Genomic DNA, 27,074 nt, shown 5'->3' with positions numbered 1-27,074 from the left:
CCAATCCTTAGCAGGTCTGCTTGGCGGGCTAGCCAGTGTGGAAGGTCCGTCGTCAGCAACCATACGGTAAGGCGCCCGAGTTGTCCAAGGGGCCCTGGTCGCAAGAGCTGAATGGGCAGCGTCCGGTGAGAGCACGGGGGTACAAGGCCTGTACCGTTCTTGACCAACTCGTTCAGTTCCACGGCCGTGATGGTCAGCAATGGAACTTTCAGAGTGGGGATCGTCCGAGTGACGACTCGCCAAGCAGGTTGTTGTGAACTGTGGGAGGGAAGAGGGGCGACGAGTGAGGGGAGACGAGAAAAGCGGCAGAGCATGGAAAAGCCGAAACTATGGCGGCGTGAGATTATCGTCGCAGCATCTCTGCGGGTCTTGAATCTGTGCTTGTGGGCAATGCTGGGGCATGTTGAATCCTCACTTTGCTTCTCCCCCATCGTCAACAAGGGGCGGCGACGAAATTGACAGAAATCCGTTTGTGACAAATGTTTCGGCGTGCATGCAGCTGCTGCTCCCGCCTTGTTTGCTCCGTTGGGGTGCCGTGGTGCGCCTGTGTGGAATGAATGATGATGAGTGCCTTGCTGTGAAGGCTATCAGCCTCTGTCCAGGCGTTGTCGGGTTGATTATTTCGACCAGTCATGGACAAGTCATGCATCAACAATCACCCTGGCTTCGTCAAAGCACCGAAGCCTTCAGCACCACATCGTCGGGCTTGCGAGCGTGCATAGGAACTTGGCTCGCCCCGATTAAGTTGCCGGGATGATGTCTCGGTCCTGAACTGAATCGCCAGACAACGACGTGGCGGACCATCATAGAGCGCTGGAGCCCTGCTGGAGCCTTGAGTCCCGCTGGCAGGTTGCCTGTCGTGTGAAGAGCGCAAGCAAGGCCTTTGTGAAGTCTGGGCTGTCGCACAGGGGCCATTGAGACCAGCGGACCCTGCGAAGTTAATGTGGTAGGACGGGCAGGCATCCAGGATGGCGGCCTGCATGTGCTTGCCTAGGCTGGTAATCTGTTGCAGCTTCCACAGCCCCTGAGTGGAGGACAGAGAAAGACCTGGCGCTCGGCCCTGGAAGGATGGAGGATGGATGGATGGGTTGATGACCGCCCTGGGGCTTGATGTGGGATGGAGCTGGCAATGGCAGAGACAAACTGGGGACGGGGAAAAGAAAGAACCAGGGCCTGGAATCTTGGTGCTCAGGAAAGTGCTCGTGACTTGTCGAGGCTGCTACTGCGAGGTGGAGGGTCAGGTAGCGTAGACATTTCGAGGTCGATGATTCCCGGACGCTCAGGCCGCCAGGCCGCAAGACCAGCACCAAGCCCTTGATGCCTTAGCTCCTGCCTGGCTGGCCCTTGGATGCCTCACCACTCAGGCACCCTTTCAATGGAAACGGCTCCGTGACCGTGGCCCCGTCTCTCCCGGTATTCCCGCTCCAGTTTTTGACTCTAGCCTCGCGAGCCTCCATGACTCTTCCTCATGCCTCTGTGCCCTTAGCTCAGGGCGTTCTCCGCAGTCAAACCCGCCCTAACGTCGCCGATACCTTGTGCAGCGAAGCAAATTGCGCAGACAGCAGGGTCTCTGGTACCCGCTTCCACTGAGCGCGGCCTCGACTGTCCCCGTGGCCTGGCTCTGGCACCTTCGCCACCCACTTGGCCTGGCGACCTAGACGCCTGGAAAAGGGCTCCCAACAACAGACCCGACCCGAGAGCGTCCCACACCACCCAGCGCACCGAGAAAGGCATCATCTGCTCCAGGGCGACCACCCACGCAAATATCTGTAGCCACACTAACGCCAACTTTGCCGGCGTTGCGTTGGGTGGTTTGCTTTCCATGGCCGACGCTGCGACGCATGCATCGGGCTGGCCCTGCACACAGCGCCGCGCCAGCCACGCGTTTTGTTCCCAAGGAATCGCCGTTCCCACTCTTTGACGGTTCCACCTTTTGCTCCTCAACTTCGATGGCCCTGCAGAATTCCCTATTGAGCTACCTACCTGATGCTTGTGATGGTCGACGCGGCTCCCCTCGCTGGAGTTGCCCTGCGCCATCACTGCCCTTGACGACACCCCTCGCCTCGTCTCGTCTGATTGAAATTTCCACGACCGTGACCGTCATGGCCAAGCCCCGGCGCCAAACTACCGTCCATCTAAACCCACCGGAAAGAAACTTCATTGCTTGTCACAGCTGCCCTCGAACCATGCTGACCGTCTCTCCGGAGTACCGCCAGTGGCCACCCCAGAGACATGAGCAATGCAGGAGCAACAGACAACGGATGGGAAGCATCGAAATGTGAGCAGTTCGTCTTGTTGGTGTCTCGCTTACCGTGGTAGTGGCTTTCCCCGAGGAACGACCAGAAACCCGTCGCAAACATCTGCCATCTTGAAGCGCCTGCCGATCAGATATTATTGTTTCTTCTACGGCAACGCCTCGGCAATAACACACCTTGCTTCAACTTGCACGGGTTGCTCACAATCGCGTCAGGAAATGGAGCATCAAGGTGTCACAGCGGGGGTGGTCATAGTGCCAGGCCCAAAGCATGCCAATCCTTCCAAGCGGTGATGCACATCCCGCCTGAGTGAGATTCAAAACCCCTTCCCGGTGGCACTTTTAGCAACAAGGAAATATCTGTCCCATGCTCTGGGCTTGGGCACCTTCCTAGCTGCGGTCCCCCAGCCCAGGCCCCAGAGGCGCATCTGCATTGTGGCGCCGCGAACTTCAACCCTTGATGCACTCCCTTGAAGTGGTCCACACCCCTGGCAATGGTGCTGGCCTCTCGTGGAGCTCGGCCTGAGACTGGCTGGGTTCACCTATGTCGTCTTTTATTACGACGCCAGTCCGTGGGTCTAAATCTTCTCCATCCCTTCTATTGCCCTCGGCTTGAAGCAACTTGCATCCCTAGCGGCAGGGGTGGTTTGCCAGAGTCCAGACGACCCGATGGTGCCCACTTGCTGGAGGGACCTGCAAGCCAGCTAAGCCGCTTGAGCTCGCTCATGGGTCTGCGACACAGTCGCAGCGGGAGAGCCCATCAGTGCCATCACCACCACCCTGTTTTCTCGTTTCTCGCCTTGCCGGTACGCCAAATTTGGCGTGGTACTGACTTTGTCGACTTGGACCCCACCGAGTGAGCAAGCCTTGCTGGTCCGACACCCCAGGACAACACAACACACACCCACCCACCCTCACACGGCTTCTCGTCCAAGCCCTCCACTGTTCGACTCCTCCGTGCTGCATACGTCCCTATCCCCAGAACACCGGCCTGATTCTCGCTCTCCGGCACTACTTCCCGCCCACCCTCCTCCGACTGTGGAATCCGCCCGTTGAGGCACCCCCTGCGCGCCCCGTATGACGCAGGCCACCCGCCGCAGCTGCCATGCCTGACTGACAATCCTAGCACACGGACTAGCAGAGCAAAGGACAATTCTGATGAGGAACCTAGCACCCACCCCCGGCACGCCTCGCGCTGATTCGACGCTTGTTGTAATTCCACGGTTTGCGGTCATCGTGTTGGTGTCAAACCGCCCATGCTTCTTTATTGCCTTGTGCCCCGGCCCACTCCCAGATCCATGGCGAGTTGATCTTGGGAGACTGCTAGGCTCGATTTATCCTTTCAAGCCATCGATTGCCCCATGTTTCGTTACTCCCTTGAGCCCCCTGGGGACTGTACCTCCACTCCACGATACATAACCCAAGCCGAGCCCTTCTTCAGATCTTGCAAGTCTATCATACACACGACAAAGCTATCACCAACCATAGCATACAGCTCTCAACTCTACCCCATCTCAACCATTACGATTCACCTACCAGCTCTCACTCAATTACTTGAACACCGAAGATGATGCACCCACTCTTCGGTATGCAACCGGCAGGCTCTCTGCCTGTCACATATCCCTACGATGCCATGGTTGACGACCACTCTCGGCAAATGTCTTGCTCTCAGGCTGCACGAAGATTCTCTCGAGGCTCCAACGGACAACGATCAGGAGGTGCCATGAGGGTAGTCAAGCCTACCAGCGCTAGCAACAGTCCCCGTTCGTCTGGTGTTATGGCTCGCCGGAAGACCCTCATGAACGATGGCAACTCGCAACGCCGAAGACAGCAAGTCCTGGACCAGCTCTCGATGTTCTATGACACGGAGCAACAGCAACCTACCCAGCGATCTTCACGCCCTGTCAGCTGGCATCCCAGTTCCTATGGCCAACAACCACAGGCTCAAGCCCAGCAGCCCATGTATGCTCTCACCTCGAGCAACATGTATGCCAACCAGCAGGATACATATGGCTACCCCCATGTTTCTCCCATGCTGGCATCAACCTCCTGCGACACATCCCCCTTGGCTTTCTCGCACCTCTCACTACCATACCAGACTGCCGATAACCTGCCATACTACCCTTACCAGGGTACCTCGATGGCTCAGCAGTCACCGGCCTCTTGCTCAGGCATGGACACACGTCAGGTTTCTACAGAAGCCTCTGCACCCAACGACAACACGGCCTATGGAAATGGATGGGACTGGAACAGCTTCATCATGCATGGCTTCAACGCTACAACCCCACCCACACCCGAGACTCTTCCCCAGGCCGAACTATCTCAACCGGCTGTGTCTGGTGACATCCCCTACCAGGCACTTGAGGAGCCTCTGGAGGAGGAGGGTGAGATTCTTGTTGGCATGGGCCTTTACGACGCCCCCGACAAGTATGAGGAAGACCCTCAGCTTAACAACTATCGATCTACGGTTTCTTCCCTGCTTGGATCAACATTCAGAGGGAACGAGCCCCGAGGCAAGGGCCTTAAGCTCGAGGAAACTTGGGAGCCTCCCAAGTCAGACGAGGAGGATGAAGACGACGACGAGGAAGTGGGACAGGACACTTCCAAGACGAGCTCAGTCTGATGACATGAGCCACCAACGAGCTTGACTGCAACTTTTGCATGAATTACGACCTGGGAAATGTACAATTAAATATGGTGTTATTACAGGCCCGGGAAACGGCCTTTGGGATGGTAGACGGAAAACTACGGATCTCGGAACGGAAATGGCGCAAACGAATGTTGTACTTTTTTGGGTGGAAATGGGCATGGGAACAAGCGCTGAATTTTTTGAGATTCATAGAATCAGGCGAGGATACCCGTGCAAGATAGCACAGAGAACTAGGAAGGCACAGCCGGCCGTGCCGTGCTAGTAGCCGAAACAAACAAACAAATAAAGAAATCAACAAACAAAAAAACAAAACAAAAAACTTGGTCCCAAAATGAAAAGCCTGAGAAAAACCGCTTCCCTCACTAACCTGCACCAAGGTTCCAGTGTTGACGCTTACCTTTGACTGTCGGCAGCGGTGATGCATGCAGTTACTGTGAAAGCAAAAAGAAAGAGACCGTTGTCTCGAACAGAGTGCCGGCGGCACTAAAAAGGTACAGGGAAGCTAGAGCCTCTCTAATCCCTGTTAGACATGTGGCACACGCCGTGTGACGCCCTCCTATTGGCCGCACAGCGCCGATCGATCAACCCCGGCCCCGCCCGTTCTCCCAGCCCTGCGTGGGTATGTGCGCCGTCCCGTTGTGCCCCGCCGCTCCTTACATCATAATCGGGAAGGAGGCTGGAGAGCAAGTTTGAAATTTGGGAAGAGGCGCTAGCCGCCGTGGCGCTGCATGTGGCTGGGTTCCGACGTGGCTGGTGAGGCCTCATCCTAAAGCCGACTCGAGCCATGCTGAGCTCATCTCATCTCAGCTGGCCAGTGGCCGTTATCGGAATTGGCATTGAATGACCCCGCCAACAAACTCTGAAGCACGTAGCTAAAATTTTTGGCGGGGTAGATTCTTGAGTTTGGAGTCATCACAAACCATAACACGGTACACGAAAAATATCAAGATGGCACAGCAGTGAGTATTCTTTTTGGTGTGTAAACTTACAGAACTGACGATGGGTTAAAGATCTGTTCTTATGCTCGGTGCGGGCTTTGTCACGCGTCCTACTCTGGACGTGTTGACCCAGAGCGGCATTCCCGTCACTGTTGGTGGGTAACCTCGTCCGATTTTGGGCTTCACTCTTGACTTGGGCTTTTTCGAGCTCTGGACGACCAGGAAGCTCAATGCATGTCTGTTATCTTTATGCTGACCTCCTGTAGCCTGCCGAACCCTCGAGACCGCCAAGAAGCTCTCCGAGGGTGTCAACCTCGCGACCCCGATCTCGCTCGACGTCAACGACGACAAGGCCCTCGATGCCGAAGTTGCCAAGCATGACCTTGTCATCAGCTTGATCCCTTACACTTTCCACGCTCTCGTCATCAAGTCTGCCATCCGCAACAAGAAGAATGTTGTCACCACTAGCTACGTCTCTCCTGCCATGATGGAGCTTGACGAGGAGGCCAAGGCTGCTGGTATCACCGTCATGAACGAGATTGGCGTAAGTTTGACACACAGCCATCAACGCATACAAGAATTGACACTGATTGTTTCTTTAGGTTGACCCTGGTGGTATGTTGCCATCAAGATCTAGTGACTTTTTACCATGGAACAGCCTGCTAATCATCGTATCTAGTTGACCACCTGTACGCCGTCAAGACGATCGAGGAGGTCCACGCCGAGGGTGGAAAGATTCTGTCTTTCCTCAGCTACTGCGGTGGTCTCCCCGCCCCTGAGGTCTCTGGCAACCCCCTCGGATACAAGTTCTCTTGGTCTTCCCGTGGTGTCCTCCTCGCCCTGCGAAACGCCGCCCGATACTACCAGGACGGCAAGATCACCGACGTTGCCTCCAAGGACCTGATGGGCACCGCCAAGCCCTACTTCATCTACCCTGGCTTCGCCTTTGTCGCCTACCCTAACCGAGACTCTACCCCCTACAAGGAGCGCTACAACATCCCCGAGGCTGAGACCATCATCCGAGGTACTCTCCGATACCAGGGATTCCCCCAGTTCATCCGAGTCCTGGTCCAGATTGGCTTCCTTGACGATACCGCTCAGGAGGCTCTCTCTCAGCCTATTGCCTGGAACGAGGCCACTAAGCTTATTGTCGGTGCTAAGTCCTCCAGCGCTGCCGACCTTGAGGAGGCTGTTATCTCCAAGGCCACCTTTGACTCTCCTGAAGACCAGAAGCGTATCCTGAGCGGTCTTCGCTGGATCGGTCTCTTCTCTGACGAGAAGATCACCCCCCGCGGTAACCCGCTCGACACCCTCTGCGCCACCCTCGAGAAGAAGATGCAGTTTGAGGAGGGTGAGCGTGATCTCGTTATGCTCCAGCACAAGTTCGAGATTGAGCACAAGGACGGCTCCCGCGAGACCCGTACCTCTACTCTCGTCCGGTATGGCGACCCCAAGGGTTACTCATCGATGGCCACGCTCGTGGGAATTCCGTGCGCTGTTGCTGTCAAGCAGGTTCTCAACGGTACTCTGTCTGAGAAGGGTATCCTGGCTCCCATGAACGGCAAGATCAACAACCCTATCCTGAAGGAGCTCAAGGAGGAGTACGGCATCTTCTGTGTTGAGGAGACTGTCTCCTAAATGGGAAAATGATACGGACTCAAGGAGGATTACGACATCTTCTGTGCTGAGGAGACTGTCTCCTAAGTGGGAAAATGATACGGACTTGTGCTGCAAAATGGTTCCGGATATGAGAACATGACACCGGGTAGAATGTGGAATGAATAAAACGAACCACAAATTAGACGTCCCATGAACTGAAGTGTGCCTGTAGAGCAATTCATAGATCAACTAGGTTGTGTGATGATTAAACATTTGGGTTGCTGATGACTGTGATGTTCATATTGCAACCCACTGTCAAGCGCTGGAAAATTATTTCACCCTGCCAAATCGTAAACCTAGGACTTTTCATCTCAATAACAAGCACCATCAAATCCTGTTCATCGCCAAAACTCAAGACGAAAACAGTCATCTCAAATACAGCTATAATCACAGTTGTTCCCATGGTTCAATACGTCTTCACGCCGTGGCGCGACCGCTATGAGCTTTTGCTGGTTCGCGAACAGCTCTACGCCTCATTCGACGGAATCAGCACCACCACCCAGGACTCAGAGCAAAAGCCAGAAGATGCTGGCCAGCAGGAGCATTCGGGAATAATTCGGCCTCGTCAAAATACAGATGATAAAGAAGCGAGGAGGAAACAGCATCAGGCGGTTGCGCGGGTCTCGATGTGGATGCAGCGAGGAAATTGTCCTCATATGGTCGAGTCGACAGCCCTCTTGATGGCAGCCATGTTGAGTGACGGAGAAGCAGCTGCAGGGGAGAATGCAGCCTCCTCAGCGTATGCTATACGGGCAGCATACTCGGCGGCCTTTAGTCGGTGAGTATTTACGTATGGGATGTGTTGAACAGAGCTCATGTCAAGTCCAGGTTCGTTACTGGTCTCCTCGATGGCCACCAGGACAAGCAGCGCAAGCAGAGTATGTACTCGATCGCAAAGACGATAGGTCTACCAGCTACATTTGTCGAGCTCCGACATCAGTCAACTCACGAGCAGCTACCCTCATTGGCAAAGCTACGCACGGCGGCAAAGAAGGCCCTGGCGTGGATCTGGGACTACTACTGGAAGCACCTCGGCGACGACACGGGCGATCCATGTCGACAGATGGTGCTGCGGTATCTGCGCGAGGGAGATGAAACTAAGTTGGGCATCATGATTGGCGAGTTTGAGCGGTGGCCGAGGGAGCGCGTGGTGAAGACGGTGGACGAGGTTAGGAGCAGTCTACCAGGGAACCAGGTGTTTCTCAAGTGTGCTGAACTGAGCCAGCGGTTGAAAGAATTGGATGAACAGAAGAGTGTTGAGGAGCCTGGAACTGCAGATATACCCATGAAGGATACGGAAGCTCACGAGTCTGCTGCAGGAGATGGAGAGGCGGCAGAGGTTGAGCAAGATTTTGGATGGTCACAGTTTGAGGGTCCTTGGAAGCCCAAGCCCATTGGCATTGTCTAGACTTGCTCTTGGCATAAAATATTTAATACCCCCAACTTGATATCATGACAAGTCCCCCCAAAGCCTGCCATGCGGTGTTTCTCAATGTCTTGAATGCCGATATCACGTGCCGCATCCCCATCGGGGCAACGTCATGATGTTGGAGACATGATGCCTCGCTAGCCCTGGCCAAAGATTACAAAGCCTCACATCCCATTCGGCATCGTCCTCTTACACTGCAACCTCGACTCTTTTCTCTGTATTTCCACACACACCTATGTATAGACTCGCGACCAGACGACCGTTTCTCAACAAGAAATTTGGAATCATCTCCACAGCGGTAAGTCAATTGCTCTTAGCTTTGCAGAGCTGGAGAAGCTGAGTTGACGTAGCTTGCTGCATCCCGCGCCATGCATATCCAGTCGATTCCTATGTGTATGTGAAGCTTCTCACCTGGTTATGGAACTATCCGGCATTGAGGGGATAGAAATACTGACTCTCACAGGGGAGGGGAGCCACAACAATTACGCCTACTTGGTGGTCGATGACAAATCCAAGGACGCTGTCATTATCGACCCTGCCAACCCTCCGGAGTACGTGGGACTCATGAAGCCTTTCTGAATTGGCTCGCTAATGCTCCATTTCAATAGAGTTGCTCCGGTTCTGAAGGATGCTATTCAGGCGGGCAAGATTAACCTGACGGCCATCGTCAACACCCATCAGTGAGTGCCGGACAACCCCTCCTTGTGCAGCAAACTGACCCCGCCGCAGCCATTGGGACCATGCGGGAGGTAACAAGAAGCTGGTAAGGTTTCACATGGAGCTGTACTCATGATATTTCACTAACATTGGTAAGCTTGCTGAACTTGGAACTCCCAAGCTGGACATTATCGGAGGTAAGGACTGCGAGGGTGTCACCAAGACGCCTGGCCATGGCGAGACCTTTAAGCTGGGTGACATCACCGTGAAGGGAGTTCACACGCCTTGTCACACCCAGGACAGCATTTGTTTCTTCATGGAGGACGGCAATGAAAAGGCTGTTTTCACAGGAGACACTCTTTTCATCGGCGGCAAGTTCTCGCATTCTCTGTGTGTGGATGAGACTGACCTGGTTAGGTTGCGGAAGATTCTTCGAGGGCTCTGCGGCAGAGATGCATGAGGCCCTGAACAAGCGCCTCGCCGCTCTGCCAGATGACACCTTGGTTTATGTGAGAAGTCAGGCGGGTGATCAAGTTGGCAAAATTCTAACATTGATGCAGCCTGGACACGAGTACACAAAGTCCAACGTCAAGTTTGCGGCTTCTGTATCGCAGCGAGATGCTGTGCAGAAGCTCCACTCGTATGCCGAGAACAACAAGGTGACGACTGGAAAGTTTACCATTGGAGATGAAAAGGTCAGGATATCGCTTCCGAGACCTAACAGGCTGGCTAATCAAGAACTATAGGAGCATAATGTGTTTATGAGAGTTGAGGTTTGTCAAGACGCAAGCTGACTTTGAGCTAAGCTAACTGGATTGCATCAGGATCCCGAAATTCACAAGGTGACGGGCGAGACTGAGCCCGTGGCTGTCATGACAAAGTTGCGAGAGATGAAGAACAACTTTAAGTGAGTAAGTATCTCAGTATCTTCAAGTTTGACGACCTCAATTGACGTTTCAAGGGCTCCCGAGCCAAAGATGTAGGCAGACACGGAGTTTGGGCGGTTGAGAGTTGAGGCACCAAGAGAACACATGCATGATGAAGCGAATGGAGCGTGAATATACAGAGCAGAGATACTCGTGATAGTTGATTGAAAAGGTTCAAGTCTATGTTTGGCATGTCTCCAGGGATCGCGAGGCATCCGTCTCTGACAACGGCGTCGCTTGCTACCCACTGGAACCACCTCGTTTGAAGAATCGAAGTGGCGGGTTTTCATCTTGCTTCACTGTCCACACTTGCTCGCTGTAGTAAATTCAAAGCGGCAAGCTCTAGCATTTTTAGAAGCGGTGGGAGGATATTTAGGTCCAGGATGGGTGATCGGAATCAAAAGGTAGCAAGACTGGATTCGCGCCTCGACTGTGGACTATTACAAACCTTGAGGCTATCGCGGTAATGATTCCCGTAGAGGGACGCGGGTGGCCTTTGTCCGGCGTCGAGGCGTTGGAGTCTTGGATTGTGGAAGAATGTCGAGGAGGAAAGGTTGGGAGCTGGCGAGAAAAACTGATAAAGAAGTGTCGTGAATGCGGCCCATACAGTAGTAATTATCCATGGACACAGTCCTTCCGCACTGTCCATAGGCGGCGCCAACCACCCGCCATCACCACCAAGATGACCAACACTACTAACCGTGAACTGCGTCGCAAGCCGCCAACATTCTTTCCCCTACGAATTACGGCCAATATCGCACATGGTAAAACACTCTACAACACACAACATGCGAAAAGAGAAAAAATCTAACAAGGTCTCAGCCTCCGAAGCGCAAAGCAGCCGCCAGCGGTGGTGCCGCGCCCAAGCCCCGACAGTCCAAGCTCGCAAAGGAGCACAACGTCACCCCGCAGGAGGAGGGCGAGATCCGTGAGGCGTTTAGCCTCTTTGCAGAGCCCATGGATGGGGAGAAGCATGGTGTTTTACCCATTGACGATGTCAAGTCTGCGCTGATGTAAGTCTCGAAAAAAAAAGTTGTGAAGCCCAACTCTTGCTGATACAATGTTTGTGGTGTAGAGCACTCGGTGTGCCGGCCTCATCTCCCGAAGAACTCAAGGAGTTCATCTCCATCCTCGACCCTGAATCCGACGGCTACGCGACCTTTGAACCCTTCTTCGCCATCTGCGCGCTCAAATTCCACACCCGAGAACACAACTCTGATGCTCACCGCGAGGAGGTGGAAGAGGCGTTCCGGCTCTTCACAAACGGACAGGACGGACCGATCACGCTTGCGCACCTCCGGCGTGTCGCCGCGGTCCTCAAGGAGGATGTCGACGAGGAATTGCTCAAGGATATGATTCTAGAGGCAAATGGCGGCGTGGGCGTTGCCAGGGGAGTGGGAGTCGACGAGTTTGACGGAGTCATGAAGAGCGCCGGAGTCTGGAGGTGACATGATATCTCGACACGTGCAACCTTTCCGCGATACGAATTTACGAAGATACGAAACTTGACTATTACTACTATACGGGCGTTTGAGGAGTCGATAGTATAAGGGGGAGGAGCAAAGTTCAGGGATGAGGTATTGGCCATACAATGGCTTGACGCAAGAATTGGACAGGACGGTCAGTGGAGTCGAGTCTCAGTGTCAAGGTGAGCCAGCCTGACGACGAGATCCATGTGGTTAACTCAGATACCCCTGCAAAGCTGGCGGAAATTGAACAAAGGGGCCGGACGACCCTTCATATCATGACAAGCCTGTTTTGGCCATCATGGCGCACCTCATACGGAACAAAGGGGTTTGTGTATGACGAGCTCTGAGTTCTCTCTCGCCTTGATCGATTTGAATAGTAACCAGGGGATGGTAAATCCTTCTAGATGAATTTCCCTGGCCGTAATAGTATATGATTTCCCGCCTACTTCTGAAACGCCATGACAAATGCAATTCCTTCCCCCGCCCGTGACGACGGGATCTGTGTCAAGGCTGAAGCCGACACAACTCGATATGTGTTCCCAAACTAAAGATCTCAAAAAAAAAAAAAAAGAAATTTAAACAAACAATCAAGTGAATATCGAAAAGGCCGTAATATTCGTAACTCATTGAGGTGACTGAACCGTCACCTCGGGCTGCTCGGCCGGCGCAGCATCACCAGACTCGTCCTGGGTGGCTGCTTGTCGAGCAGCTTCCTCCTTGCGGCGGGAGTCGAGGACGGCCTTGAGCTCCGGGGGAGGGTTGAAGCCGAGGTGGTCGGCGTGCCTCTTGTAAAAGTATGCGTCGGGCTTGGGGCGTAGCTCGGCGGGAAGCTCTTCCATGACACAGGCGAGGATGCCCTCGACTGAGTTCTGCTTGGAGGCGTCGCGGTGCCAGATGGTGACGAGGTGCGAGTTGAAACGAACCGAGAGACCGACGCCGCAGAGCTGATCATCTGTAGTGGGTTTCAGTTAGCGCTAGTTTGTCTCTAGAGTAAGTGGATAGACATACCATCGTCAAGGACGCTCTGGAGCTTCTCGCCAATAGCTAGCAGCTGAACACGGGTCCAGACATCAGGCCCAATGCTCTTGGGCACACGAAAGGTCCAGCTACCACCGAGAATATTCCGACGATCTTCCCAAACGGGGCGGAAGCCAGACTTGAAGAGGTACAGAGACTCGCGCATCTTGATGTTCTCGATGGGTGTGTTGTTGGCGTACCGCCAAAAGTCCTGGACCGACTCGATCTGGGTGCCGAGCTGCTCGAGCTTGGCGTGGTACTGGTCCTTGCCGTCGGCCGAGGGCTGCCCATCCTTGGCCTGGCGGTCAAAGTAGACGTTCCAGTAGTGCTGCGTGGGAAGGGCGCGCATCGTCTTGAGAAAGTTGCGCTTGGCGTCGTCTCGCTGCTCGGCGGGGGAGCCTCCGCCGTTCTCGGTCTCCTGGGGGCCGGCGAGGCCACGGGTGAAGAGGGGGAGACGGGCAGACATTTTGACTGGAAGTAGAGAGTAGAGACAAAGGTGAGAGAGAGAAGAAAGGTAAGGAAAAACGAGTGTAAGAAATGCGGCCTTGTTTGAGGTTTAAGGCGATGTAGATGGCAAGGTCGGGAATGAGATGCTACGCTACCTTGTCTGAGTGAAGGAGGGGCACGTCAGGTTGACCTGGGACAGAAGCGGAATAGCGCCCCCTTGTCTGCCTAAGCACCCAGCTTGCCGCAGATACTGCCAAGTCGGGGAAAGGCAGAGAGAGAAGAGGACTCTCTAAGGCCCGGGATACGGCAGGTAAGCACAATGAGGCTTGGGCGTGGTTGAGCTGATTGCGCGACAAGGATAGCTTATGGTGGGGATGAGCTCGCAACTGAAGCAACAAGGTGCTCCAAAATCCACAGTTTGAACCCAAGTGCCGGCAGTAGTAGCAGTAGTAGCACCAACAACTTTGGGGGCTAAAAAGGAACAGTTGATACAAAACAAGAGGATGTGAGAGCCGAACCATCCACGGTCTGACCTGACTTGACACGAGACCGTGACTTGCGCGGGGTCAAAGCGACAACGAATGAGAGACGTCAAGATGGAGCAGAGAAGGCAATAGCGTGATTCATTGGCTGTAAGTCTAGATCCTCCCCTCTCCTCAGACAAAGAAATTACAGGCGAATCGTTCCAAGTCTGCCCAGTCGACGCTGAAACTCGGGGTGGGTTGATTTCCTGCACGGAGTCGTCACCGTCGTGCGAATATAGGCCAGGGGGAGGGTGCCCGTCCAATCACATCAACCCTGTCAGCTGGTACTGTATAATCGCTAGTGTTGCCCCTTGCAATTGTTGGGCTGCCGGTGATATTATCAAGGGAGAATATGTATCAACGACGAGGTTGAAGTCTGTGATGTTAACTTAAACTTGAGTTTTGATATAGACCAGCAACGTTTTAGTAAAGAGTAAAGTTTCTTTTGACCGCCGGCAAGTGCCTGGCCTAGTTACAAAAAAAAACAAGCTCGATATCGGTATTCCCCGAAAAGCATGGCATCCTCAGTCTCGGTAGATGTCGACGATGCGACCTATCATTCTGGTGTCTATTCGCCCTAGAGGCCCAAGATCAATGTTCTGCTCCCAGCGAAACTCGCGTCGCCTTTGATGTGCACCACAAACGATGTTGGATCATGTTCAGGTGCTGGTGCTCTCTGACTTGGTGATACCCTCATCCCTCATCTTCGAGAGCTCCTTTTGGAGACTGGAGATGGCTGCCCGATCCTTGGTCTGTGCTGCTCGTGTCTCATCCAAGGCCTTTCTGGTGACCTTCAAGTCTCTCGCTGTCTTTTCCGTGAGCTTAACCAGTCTTCCATAGAGTGATATCATGTCGCGGTTGAGTTCCGAACACTGCTTCAGTACCCCCAACAGGCCCAAAATGTTGTCATTGGTCGTGTTTATCCCCTTCTCCAGTACATCGGCCTTTTTCTTGACAGCCTGGCCTACGCTCGCCAACTCCGTCGTCCGTGGGAGGAGGTAGCCAAGGTCGCCCACATGCTTCTCTGTGGTTTTGTCGAGAGACTGCATCTTGCCCTCCAAGGCAGCTAGGCGTTCCTGAACTGCAAACAGCATTAGCCACATACTCCATCGATGTACATTCGTAGTACTTACTGTCCAGAGACTGCCCATTGCTTGGAACAGCCCGTGGAGTAGGTGCCTGGTTCGCATGTTGATGCTCGGTCTCGTCTCCTGGATCCTGTGCCACCATGTCACTACCTTCCATCGATGTGTCCTCCTCAGCGATGACCGGCATGCATCTCGCCTTCGGGGTGCGTAAGAACTCGGCCGCCTCGGAGTCATGGTCGAAATCTGCTCCCCGTTTCTGGCCTCTCTGCTGATAGCCTTCCTGAGCGGCGATGATCAAGGCATCTCTCTGAGCCTGACGAAATGCGACGTCGCGATCGTAGACGCTTGTGGCTCGATCAGCCCGCGAGACGAAGACCTGGTTCACTGGGGGAGGTTCCCAGTACCCAGCCCAGGGTGTTTTCTGTGCCTTGGGCATGATGGCAGCGTGTTCGGCTGGTCTGAAGATGAGTAGATGTGAGAACGTTGATGTAAGGGAGTGTGGGAAATGGTGCACGGGGTTGGGGGAGATGTAGGAGAGAGGGTGAAAAAGAGGGAACGGTTAAGGAGGAGAAAGAGAAGGAGGGAGATATGAAAGGAAAGGGGAGCTAGATTCCTTCCTTACAGTTGGACGGTTTCCATTTGTAAGTCATCATCGTGTTCTATTAGTCGTACCTAACTCTTATGATGATGCTGCCAAACGAGGAGATTTTAGCTCACGGGGAAGATGGCAGAGGGGAAATATCCTCACTTGAACACTACTGAGGACATTTCGTATAACCCGTGAAAGTGCCCGATGTACTGATTGATAGTAGGTATTGAATAGAGCACTTGTCGTCGAGGCGTAACCTAATGGTGTATCATGGACTCGACGGAATGCGAGTCATATGGATGGAGTTTTGGTGGTAGTTTGAGGCTATCTTCATGTGCCAAACAGCTTCGGCTACCTGGACCTGGGCAGGGAGGGGGCTTCAACCGCTTGCCGCGTTGTTTGAGGACTACAGACACCAAGCCCATTCCCAGATTATCCGACAATGGCAAGTAATCAGATGGAGCATTAATTGAGAACCTTGATCGAACATGCCTCTCGCTCTCGCTCAGTCGACTTCTCACTCCTCGCCCATCCTGTCGACTCTGACCTCTGGACTAATATCGTTCTGACAGACTCCTGGTGGAATTGCTTAGAACTAAGCAAGCCACAGTGGAATTCTAGATAAATTCTTACACTTGTAGGCATCCCGAGAGGATGATCCGAGTTCCAGACGGTAGAGCTAGGGTTCTCACAGGCCACGAACTCGCAGTAAAAGACCCCAAGGTTAAAATTTTAACATGTCCAGAGTGAGACATCATATGACAGCTTCCTATATATCGTCAATTCAGGGCTTATTGTTCCCGGCTCGGTCCTTCTAGCCTTTTGGCAGATACCGTTCACTCTTGTGCTTGGCTCTAAGGGGGCGCGGTTCATGACCATTTCGGATGGAAGCTTAATAGGTATGGCTCAGCTGGTATCTCGTGCCATCTTTGGAGAGATTTTAAACGCAGTCATATCTGATGAAGTCGGTTTCGTATTCGTCTTGAATCACGTAGGACTTGGAGGAAGTCAAGTCCCCTTCAGTGGTTTCATTAAGAGACCTTTGAGGGAAAGAATTGTATTAAATGCTACCACATATGCTATAGGCATACTATTATAGAACGTAACATCGCTTTCCATGTCTAAAATCTCGGTATCGCGTGAGTATGGGCTGAGTGAGTCTGGCGGGGTAAAGTGAAGCAGTGTGGTAAAGTCGAAAGGTAAGGAATAAATATCACTATCAGAATTGTAGCGTATGCGTTGAGTTGTTTTGATGTTGTAGAGAGATGAACTCTGGCTGTAACACACCGTCTTTGTCAGGGCAAATGGAGGATATCGTTTCGAAGGCAATGACCAAAGATTTGAGCACCGCTACCATCACCTCACACCATTTTCAAGTATTCTGGCATTGGATGCAACAAAAGAACTCAAGAAGGTGGAGTTGAAAGATCGAGCCACAAAGTCGTGTTGCGATATACATGCGGAAGTCTTCAGCGTGTTGGGGGCAGACAAGCCTCCACGAGTAAATCACACGACGGCTACTACGAGAGCTATGTCTATTGACCCACTGAGACATGTATGTACGTAATGATGTGAAGAAATACTGGTATTTCTATGTGACCAAACTGATTTCTAACTGGGCTCACTTGCAATAGCATATCGCCATACCAACAGGGTAGCAACACTCAACTGGCATCTCTAACCTGGAAGACTGCATATTTCTTCAAGCCGGATCATTTTGAGAGGTGCTCGGAAGCATTCAGACTCTCAGAAATAATCACTACTTATAGAAGTCTGTGGTCAACCACTGTTGACTTGTGTTACCATTACTTAAATCTGAACCTTCAATCATGGCGATATGATGCCGAAACTTCTGCCATACCACATCCTCTGCATCTAAATTCTGGATCTATTACACACAAAAACCACGGGTTGCTCCGAATAACCCGAAGGAAGGATGGAAATCCTGTAGACCGCCCCCGCGGGTCTCGGGGGAGAGAACACGATCGGATGATTCCATGACAAGAGGCGGCTCGGCATCAACCCCTGCCCCCCGGCCGGATTCTCTTAGCGAGGGCAACCCGACCCGGGGGCTCGGAGGGTGGACCTTGAGAACTTGCACGAGCCACGGCAGCGGGATTGCCGTGACCCACGGCTTGGCATGTCATGTAGAGGGGCCGCCGGAGTTTTGCACGGGATGGAATGTCTGAAGGGAGTGGTTACTGGTAGATCGGTCAATATCAGTTTGCTAATCGGAAACTTGATCGAGTGTCAACTAACAAGCTTATTCACAAGACACCTGTAGAGCGTAGCTAGTGACAGTCGCTACTATCTGCTTTGACTCTTCATCATAACCGCCCAGTTTAGCTCTGTGCATCGTCTTCGGCCATCTTTCACCCGACAAGCATCTCCCTGGAAAACTGCGCGATATCGATCCATCCCAATGCCATTTCGTGACACCAGCTCAATAAAAACGCAGTCCCCAAGTAACATTTGCAACCCTCTGATCGAATCCCCAGCTGTAGGATCAACGGTAAGAATAGAGCCACCAATCAAGTCGCCCCAGTCGTATGTACAACTGCCAAATCGAGGAGCAAGGCGACGGAGCACGTCTCTCGCTACCCCGCAAAAATTACCTGTTTGTGAAAGGGTTTCATTAGAAATGTCACGAGTGGTCGGGGACTTATAGGGTAGAAGAGAAGTGGTGCTTTATGGGATGACCAAGTGTGTGGTACCGTCTGACATGTTGCGAATATCTCGTTGGTGCGGATCAGATTCATCAGATAGCACCTTGTTGATAGGTTCATTTTAACCTTGTGTTGAAGCTTTAATACCTAGACCGTACGAGGGAAAAGCCAAGGAATTACCATGTGAGTTTTCTTGCCGTTATTTCCATGTCAGCAGGACCCACGGCTTGGACCCAGCAGTAGGAATGATTTCAGGGGCATACCTTGATCCATCATCATAGTGAACGTCTACAGATGACAACGAACCGTGATGTGACCGGGTAAACAGACGTCATATTCATTCTGAAACATGCTCTCGCAAGGTGATTGCCTGCCTTACCCGCACCGGCCTATTCATCCGAGATGGACCGGGGTGGATGAGGATCCCCGTCACGGGTCTCGGAGCGTCGGCGGCGCGGTGGACGGGGACCACGATTTTACGGATACGGGAACTACGGAGGCATCCATTAGTGTGTCCTGCATGAGCTGGTATGGCTCGCCTTGTCGTGGAAAAGCCGTGGGAAACTTCCATCAATCAGATGGATTCTTGGTATTGTCCAGGCCTCTGAGGCCTCACGAGAGACTGATGAAGGAGAATTGGTATTGTGTTGAAGGCCTATATAAGAGTCCATTACTACGGTGCTTCTGTTTCTAAATCACCTCACAAACAAGTCCATCGTCTACAACTCTCTGCTTGATCTCGACCTCTAGAATCCTACTATCCAACATGAAGGCTTCAATTCTTGCTGTCGCGGCCACGAGCCTCCTCCCCTCGGCCATGGCCTGCCTCGGATACACTGGCGGTGTCCCCAATCCCACCGATCACATCTCCAACAGCAAAGTTATTGAGGTCAAGGCCGGCCAGGTCTATGACGGCAAGTGGGCCAAGTATGATCGTGGATCAGGAGCCTGCAAGGGCCAGAATGAGGGTGGTAAGTGAACATACACACTCATCGACAAGATATATGTGAGGTTAATATGCTTCTAGGTGACAAGGATGCCGTGTTCCTGCTTCACGAGGGCGCTACTCTGAAGAACGTCATCATTGGCAAGGACCAATCTGAGGGTGTTCACTGCAAGGGACACTGCACTCTTGAGTTTGTTTGGTTCGAGGATGTCTGCGAGGACGCCATTTCCATCGTAAGTCCCCTATACCGCCAACGATAACCTGGCATATTCTAACAACCCTCCAGAAGGAAGACAAAGCCGGCAAGGAATCCTGGATCATCGGCGGAGGTGCCTACCACGCCTCAGACAAGGTAGTTCAGCACAACGGCTGCGGCACAGTCAACATCATCAACTTCTATGTCGAAGACTACGGCAAGTTGTACCGATCCTGCGGCAACTGCAGTAAGCAGTGCAAGCGCAACGTCTACATCGAGGGTGTCACGGCCAAGAACGGTGGCGAGCTCGCGGGCATCAACGCCAACTACGGCGACACTGCCACCCTCAAGAACGTCTGCGCCGACACCAAGCAGAAGTGTACTATGTACAATGGTTGTGCTGGTGGCTGTGAGCCCAAGAAGATTGGAGCTTGCCCCGCGTAAGCGGTTTGTTAATGTTGCAAGGGATACACTGGGTCGGGTTGGGCTTGATGCGTCTTTTTGTTCTTGTATATATGCTTGCTCGATGCTTGGAGCTGAAATTTCAGTTTACAAGCGAGTACAAATGGACTTTACTTGACAAGAACCCGCTTGATATTGATTGTCTTTGACATACGTAGCTAACAAAGCCCCCTTAACTCTTAAACTGCCCCCTTTGCTATCCCGAAGCCGGACATGAGCCATATAATCATCTGCGGCAGGTAGAAGATGAATTGAATGGTGTGATATGATAACTTTTCTTTGTGCTTGGCAAACTTACACTACGATATGATCCCACCGCAAAGCAATCACTGGCAATCTCATCACCCAACCAATTCCATTTGCGCTTGTCAGCTAGGCAAGTTTGTAGCAATTTGTATCAAATCAATAGAGCCAAATATGTTCCCGGTAACGTCACACGGCGAGTTAACGTTGCGTTAACTTGATCCCATTACTATAAAGTCACCGTGCCTCCTCCTCCTTTCTACCACTCACCCTGCCACCCTCAGTCTGTTCCCCCAATTTCCTTCTTTCGACAACAAGAATTGTTTCTAATCAAAGACTGCCTTATATATATACATGAGTTTGCAGCCAGGCATTCATCGTCGCTTCCGCCCCCGCTCCAGTGGCAGTGATGGTGTTTCTGAGAAACGATGGGATCAGAGGCCAAATGACTGGCTCTACGCACCCCAATCGATGATACCCCCGCTCGGTCGCTGATGACATCGAGTTGAACGACCAACATTGAGGTGGACAAACTGTGCCGAGGCCAAGAAAGTGCATCAAGATGGATGTGGTGGCATATTGTCCGAACAGAGAGAGTCAAGCTCGTTAGTCGACCTGTCACCCAGTCGACTTCAAAGAACCACCTCATAATTCGGCGGCTGAAGAGTCGAGTGGCCCGATCGACCATCACAACAGTTTCTACCAACAGATGATCTTCGTCAGTGATAAAGACTGCGATAGCAAGACCCCCTGGTCCTGGTCGTGGAGTCTCTGGATGACTGGGAAACCAAATCGCCCTGATGGTGCTCTCTACATCAATAAGACTAGGTCACATGGTGCAGGTCCTGATACGAGTAGACATTACCTTTCCTCGCAAGTCTCGGCGAGGACACAACGCACAACACACAACAAGCGGGCATGAGGGCAGATTTGCACAGTTGACGGCAGGAAAAAAACCCTATATATACAATTTCACGGTCCAAACATATGGTAGCATTCCCTGCCATTTACCAGTTTGACCTGCTGCGTCGTTCTGATGGGAATTGTCGAGGCCCCTGAAGTCTGCTTCGACTTTTAGAGGGTTCTCTCAGGTACATCTACCAACGGTGGAAATAGGCGATTTTTTCATGGTGGATTTCCTCCAATATACTATATAAATTTCGGGGATGGGGAGAGCTGGCCAACTGGTGGCAGTTCGTGACACGCTGGCTTCGAGTTGACTCTCGCGTACTCTGTCTCGATTACAGCCATCACCGTCACAACTACCACGATCACCGGTTGGTGGCCCCCCTTTGAACACAACCTCAAATTCCTTGTCGTCGCTTCCCTTTCCGTTAATTATATATCCTCTATCAACCCTCATGGCGGGTTATTCGAACAGCAGAGTAAGGCCACACGTCGACCTTGCCACTCGTCCCGCTTCCTCTTGACTACGGCTCTTCGTTGACACCCCATGGATTCAATTGCAAACGACTCCTGGTTACTATAGCAAGAGCTTGAGGGGGCCACTACATCTCCTGGCATGGTGACAGGCTCTCAAAAGCGGCACAGCTGAAGGAAGCCAAAAGATTATATATATGCGACTTCACCATTCAAGCAGGCAATGATTGGAATCGCCGAGGCCCTCAAGCCTTGGTTTGATTGCTGCGAGATATTTCTATGCATAGGTATAGACAGTTGTGCCGGTTCTCGATGCGGACTTTGTCTTGAAACTTCTCTTCAACGTTCTATTTATATAGATTTCGGGATATAAAATGGAACGGTCAACCTGAGCTCTCCACTACTGGGTCGGTTCGGTGTTGGCCAGTTCCCACTACTACCACTGTCCCGAAAACCTTTCACCAATTCCCAAGACTGCTCCGAGAGATTCAGGATAGAGTCTGGGCAGCTCCGCGGTGAGATAGGGCCTATACCTCATGCGACAGCTTGACGATCCCAAAATCACAAGCCGTGATAGAAATACCAACGACGTCATGAGGCTAAACTCTTCGACCAAAAGAGTCACTCGACAACGAAGGGCGTGAAACCCTGCTGGGGGTGGAAAGTCACCATCACCATCACCACCATCACTATCACCGGTTGGTGGTCCTCCTTCTAGTTATGCGGCCAAAGACCATAACCTCATCTTGAATCATTTGTGGTCACTTCCTGTTACTAAACATCATCTATCAATCCCGGATCCAGCGGAAGGCCGTGGATATATATACCCAGTCAAAACCTATCCCCTTGCGCATGCAACCTGCACCTTTGCAATTGACTTTCGGGGACCTTGGCATCAACTCAGCACTCCATCCTTGCCATGAGTTCTTGGAGATTGCCGACAATGCTCGTCTTTTGCCTGTTCTGGTGCGCAAAGAGGGCGGCACTCTATCACCACCAGGCGAACATGGACATCACGCAGTGTGAAGGATAGGAACTGAATATCTCTTCCCCGAAGAACCAGCCAAGAGTATTCACTGGCTTGTAATATCCCTATATATGCATTTCTCTTCCTTATAATAATGGCGGGTTTCCCAATGAGATCAGTACCCCCAAAGATAAGCTGGGGCTGAGGATGACTTGGGCCTGGCAATGCGCTTATTCGATTTTACCCCCTTTCGCCGTTGCCAATAACGATATATACAGCCGTGCGCAAGTTCTACTGCATGAGTCGCCATGTCGTTCTGGTCGTGGACCGTGTCACAATATGGAAACACATCTTCTCCATTTGTCGGAAGCATCTCCCATTCTTGCGCCGGATCAGGAGGGAGTCGCTAGCACGGAGCGGTGGTCTTTGAGCACCGAGACTGATGAGAGGCATGGGAATCAACAGATTTCTCGAATTTCTATATATTCTGGTGTTTCCTCATCTTGATGGAGTACTACACCCACGCTACGATCCATCGCAATCCTCTCGTTATGGTCAACTCATTGAAGAAGGGGCAATACTGCCATGCTGGTCGCATATACAGCGCAGTTTCTTCTGACGAAAATGATTATGGATGGCCCAAGTATGGCCTTGGGAGGGAAAGCAAGAAGAGCACACGGAGAACCAGGAAGCATACCTCTTCTTCGTGTCACACGACTCTAGAAGCAACGCAGACCGTCAACCTGCACTGTACGAGCTTCGAGAGTCATCGAACACCACAACTTTGTCTGCTCTCCTCTTTCTTACCTCTATCCTACATGGGGATATATATGAAGCTGCCTGGTGAGCGGGCTAAGCCACTTGGGCGGAAATCGTGGAAGAGGTCCGACCGGGATTTCCCTTGGCGTTGATGTTGCGTTTGGGAGATTACATGTGACAGAAACGAAAGATGCCTACCGTTGTGCCTACAATGAAGTCACATTTCTGGAGTTGAGAAGTGCAGGATCTGCCCGGGCTACCATGGACACCCAAAAGCCCTCTTGAATCACGATCACCAACCATCATCTCCGGACATTCTCTGGCCTTTCCTCAGCATGTGCAAACAGTCTTTTCACTTTGCGGCGTCTCTTCTTATATATAGGGTTGAAGGCATGATTCGCCGAGTCCTTTAAGAATAAGACCCAGGGGAGCCTTACCCCAAAGAACAGAAGGGGAACCCATCACCCCCCATAAGCTTCTATATATGAACCACCATTTGCAAGATTGATGGTCAACTCACCATCACAGACAGGGAAAAGGTTGGAGGAGCAGCCCTTCTCAGATTCGACCACCTGATCTGCGGCAACAGTTTTCTGAAAAAGCCCTGAGGGTTGGATGGCATACACCCACTTTCTCAAAGCGACCCATCGTGCTGGACTTGGGTAAAGTCACAGTGCCTTTTGTTCTTTTCTCAGATACATCGCTGGCAATCTTTGGAGACTGGATAGCGAGAGGTGTCACTGAGGTGCAATGAGCATGATATATATAATCAACAGACCTGACGGATGAGCTACGGGACATCGAAACGATACATGCCATGTCTGCTGCCGACCGCTGCTATGGTACTGTTGACTTTCAAAGAATAGTAACCTCATCTCATGGAGGGGGGTTGGTTATTTTGCCATCGGCAGTCAATCCCCGCCACCATGGCAAGGGCCTTGCACAGAATCAAACCTCTTCTGTGTTCATTTCAAGACCATCCGAGAACACAGTCCCATTCTCAGCTTTTTTTCTGGTTTTATACAAGTCTCTTTGGCCCTTTAAACAACAAGAGGAGCTTTAAGAGTGGACAACAATGGGAGATGTCAAACTAGAAGGGGTTTGGAGAGGTGATATATAGAACAACAACAAGGACGAAAAATGCACCAAGGCAAAGTGTGCCTCGACGGAAGAAAAGGAAAATCCTCTTCTTGCCTGCTCTTTACACTTGAGCCAAGATGGGTCTCCTGTTTCATCGACAGGCTTTCACGCTGGGCAGGTGCTGAACGGCATCATTATTCTGTGGCCTTTTTCTTCTTCTTATGCGCAACATAGACAAAGTGGGCAGGCTATATCCAAGGAGTCACCCATGAACCACTCCAATACGTGGCATCGGATGATGGTCTCGTCGAGAGTCCAACAAGGGTGCCGACGTCAACACCAAGACCAAGATGAGATGAAGGAGAAAGAATTGGCCGAGAGAAGGCATTCGACAACCAAAAATAGACTGTCGTGCGTGTTGCCAGTCAAACTCTTCAACTCGAATCGTCCCTTCTCAGGGAGCTGGGTGCGTTGACCTTTACGAGTCGAGTTCGGCCTTCATGCTGCAAGATGGGAAAGATTAAAGATGGCATAACCTAAGTCAATGAATTCGTTGACAAAGATATCATTGATGACTATATTTGTAATTCTACCATAACCAATACAGGATCAACTAGGAACGCTGAACTATTTCGGCAGGATCAATAACCCGGTAGCTAGGTGGACAGGAATAGACACCTAGTTAAAGGATGAATGTCATGGGTGATTTAGGACTACACATACAGCACATGAAGAGTACGAGGCTAAACATATAAACAAATGAATCTTTTAGACATGAGCCTATGAAAACTAAAACCTACATGAGATATTCAACTCAATCCAATCCAAGCCAAGCCAATCATCATTCAAGCCAACGCTCCCAAAACACCATGCTCCTACCAATGCTATGCCTCTTCTTAACCCATTCAAAAGTTCTCCCTCAAGCCCAGTGGCATTCTGGCGCTGTCCTCGTCCTTGAACCTCGACAGGTCGCCTCCAATCAGCTTCCTCAGGTTGCCCATGTCCTGGAGATAGCGCTGCATCTCCTCCTGCAACTCATCCTCGTCTCCGTACGCCGTACTCTCCGAATCATAATCGTCTTCGTCGTAATCGGATCCGTTCTCCTTGTCCTGCTCGTCCAACTCTCGGTCCGTCTTGACTTCGACAGCAGGAATGGGGTTTTTGAGGCTTTCGATAGCCAACTTCAGGTGCAACTTCAGAGCCTCGTTTTCGGTCTGGAGCTTCTTGATCTTGCTCTCTGCCACCATGCTGCGCTCTTCCATCATACGCTGCATGGTAGCAACCCGGGTCTGATACTCCTCCAGCCTCTCTTCGGCTTCCTTGGCGTTCTTTTCTCGTTGTCTCGAGTCCGAGACGGAAAGCTGAAGAACGCGAATCTCTTCCGCCATGGCGGCAATCTGGGCATCTCTTTCGGCTGAGGACATATGGTCCTGGTTGACCACGGCCCTGGTGCGGATACGCTTGGCTTGATCGGCGTATCGGAGGGTCGAGAGAGTCTCTTCATAGTCTGAGGGAGCAATACAAGCAATCATGGCAGTCTTCGAGTTTCCGCCCAGCGAATCCTTCAGAAGCCATGTGAGGATAGAGTCTCGGTATGGGACCACCTCCTTTCGCTTGCCGCCTCGGAGCGCCTTCGGGTCTGCCAGAGCAGCAATAACTCGTCCAAGAGTCGTAAGGGACTTGTTGATGTTGCTACCCTCGCGAAGTCGGGCACCAGTAGCCTCAGTCGCCTTGGCACGCTCACTACCAGCGAGATCCACCAGTCGAATACGGGAGCTTCGTTCCGTCGTCTCATCAGTCTCCATGTCGTGGTGAATCTGCTTGAGCATGATTGTAAAGACAGCGTGACTTCGACTACTGGTGTCGTTCATCTTGGTGCTTGCTACCGTACGCGAGGCATCGCCCATTTTCATGTAACGCAGAATCTCGTTGATGTTTCGCACAGGCACTTCAGTGAGATCCTTGACGTATGGGCCGTCGGTGGGCGACTCTCGGATCTTGAGATAGTTGGGTGCCTTAGTGGGCACAGCGGGGACCAAAAGATCGCGAACGTGCTCGTTGTAGACCTCAAAGTACGAAACTCGGACGTTGTAGGCGACATTGGAGTTTTCGCTGTGAGCAGCGTCGATGCGCTCGAAAAGGTCCTCGCAGGTCCGAGGGATAAGTCCAGGATGATCGGGAGTTCCCATCATGGTGTAACTCTTTCCAGACCCAGTCTGTCCGTAGGCAAAAATACATGTGTGGTAGCCCTCAAAGTTGTGATCGAGAAAATCCTCACCCAGGCTGTTGTAGACATCTTCCTGGGTGGCATAGTGCTTGTCGTTTGTGTCGTGACTCCAGAAAGAGTTGTCGAATGTGAACTTCTTGTCCTCAATCACCTTTCGGGTCTTGAGCTTGGCGGCAGCGGGATCTTGGTCGTCGGGTGCGAATAGAGTCGTGAGCTGAGTGATGGGGTCCATCTCAATGAGACATCTTGCTTGGCGCTCGAGTTCTGCCAAAGTCAGCATTTGATCCTGTATCGTCAGAGGGTATCACCAGTCTCACCTCTCTTGAGGAACGCCCTCACTCGGACGACAACTTTGACGTTGCCTCCTCCATCCATCCTGGCGAGCATGGGCAACGACGCCCCATCGCGGGACCGCAGCGAAGGCGTTGAAGCTGAAGAGTGCACTGTCCGACCCTCAGAGGGCGAAGCAGGCATCAGACGATGATCATAAGCCATCGTCAA

General features: G+C 52.1%; 7 protein-coding genes across 7 annotated transcripts; 4 read left to right on the top strand and 3 right to left on the bottom strand.

The window, feature by feature from the left end:
• Positions 1-3,821: 3,821 nt before the first annotated feature.
• On the top strand, positions 3,822-4,877 carry NECHADRAFT_84688 (uncharacterized protein; the record flags this gene model as incomplete). The annotated part of the gene is made up of 1 exon (XM_003050342.1): positions 3,822-4,877. The coding sequence occupies one exon, from the start codon at positions 3,822-3,824 to the stop codon at positions 4,875-4,877; it is 1,056 nt and encodes a 351-aa protein (XP_003050388.1).
• Positions 4,878-5,852: 975 nt separating this feature from the next.
• NECHADRAFT_101578 (uncharacterized protein) lies at positions 5,853-7,642 on the top strand (the record flags this gene model as incomplete). The annotated part of the gene is made up of 5 exons (XM_003050341.1): positions 5,853-5,863; positions 5,915-5,997; positions 6,109-6,386; positions 6,445-6,457; positions 6,522-7,642. 5 exons carry the CDS (start codon positions 5,853-5,855, stop codon positions 7,478-7,480), a joined length of 1,344 nt encoding a protein of 447 aa, XP_003050387.1. The 3' UTR covers positions 7,481-7,642.
• A 1,656-nt stretch (positions 7,643-9,298) lies between these two features.
• NECHADRAFT_84686 (uncharacterized protein) lies at positions 9,299-11,961 on the top strand (the record flags this gene model as incomplete). Its single annotated transcript, XM_003050340.1, has 11 exons — positions 9,299-9,323; positions 9,394-9,481; positions 9,539-9,610; positions 9,660-9,693; positions 9,769-9,977; positions 10,015-10,096; positions 10,148-10,282; positions 10,334-10,360; positions 10,412-10,494; positions 11,329-11,526; positions 11,589-11,961. The coding sequence occupies 11 exons, from the start codon at positions 9,299-9,301 to the stop codon at positions 11,959-11,961; spliced, it is 1,326 nt and encodes a 441-aa protein (XP_003050386.1).
• Positions 11,962-12,311: 350 nt separating this feature from the next.
• On the bottom strand, positions 12,312-13,724 carry NECHADRAFT_101576 (uncharacterized protein). The gene is made up of 2 exons (XM_003049965.1): positions 12,991-13,724; positions 12,312-12,934 (listed from the first exon to the last, which is right to left on the bottom strand). Exons 1-2 carry the CDS (start codon positions 13,463-13,465, stop codon positions 12,606-12,608), a joined length of 804 nt encoding a protein of 267 aa, XP_003050011.1. The 5' UTR covers positions 13,466-13,724; the 3' UTR covers positions 12,312-12,605.
• A 905-nt stretch (positions 13,725-14,629) lies between these two features.
• On the bottom strand, positions 14,630-15,494 carry NECHADRAFT_84684 (uncharacterized protein; the record flags this gene model as incomplete). The annotated part of the gene is made up of 2 exons (XM_003049964.1): positions 14,630-15,051; positions 15,104-15,494. The coding sequence occupies 2 exons, from the start codon at positions 15,492-15,494 to the stop codon at positions 14,630-14,632; spliced, it is 813 nt and encodes a 270-aa protein (XP_003050010.1).
• A 3,636-nt stretch (positions 15,495-19,130) lies between these two features.
• NECHADRAFT_106365 (polysaccharide lyase family 3) lies at positions 19,131-19,899 on the top strand (the record flags this gene model as incomplete). The annotated part of the gene is made up of 3 exons (XM_003050339.1): positions 19,131-19,284; positions 19,341-19,492; positions 19,546-19,899. 3 exons carry the CDS (start codon positions 19,131-19,133, stop codon positions 19,897-19,899), a joined length of 660 nt encoding a protein of 219 aa, XP_003050385.1.
• A 5,352-nt stretch (positions 19,900-25,251) lies between these two features.
• On the bottom strand, positions 25,252-26,948 carry NECHADRAFT_49453 (uncharacterized protein; the record flags this gene model as incomplete). The annotated part of the gene is made up of 2 exons (XM_003049963.1): positions 25,252-26,837; positions 26,891-26,948. 2 exons carry the CDS (start codon positions 26,946-26,948, stop codon positions 25,252-25,254), a joined length of 1,644 nt encoding a protein of 547 aa, XP_003050009.1.
• Positions 26,949-27,074: the final 126 nt, after the last annotated feature.

This window comes from Fusarium vanettenii (assembly GCF_000151355.1).
Source record: "Fusarium vanettenii 77-13-4 chromosome 9 genomic scaffold NECHAsca_6_chr9_2_0, whole genome shotgun sequence".
Lineage (NCBI taxonomy): Eukaryota > Fungi > Ascomycota > Sordariomycetes > Hypocreales > Nectriaceae > Fusarium > Fusarium vanettenii.
The sequence above is the reverse complement of the archived record's forward strand: the minus strand, read 5'-3'. Positions and strand labels throughout refer to the sequence as shown.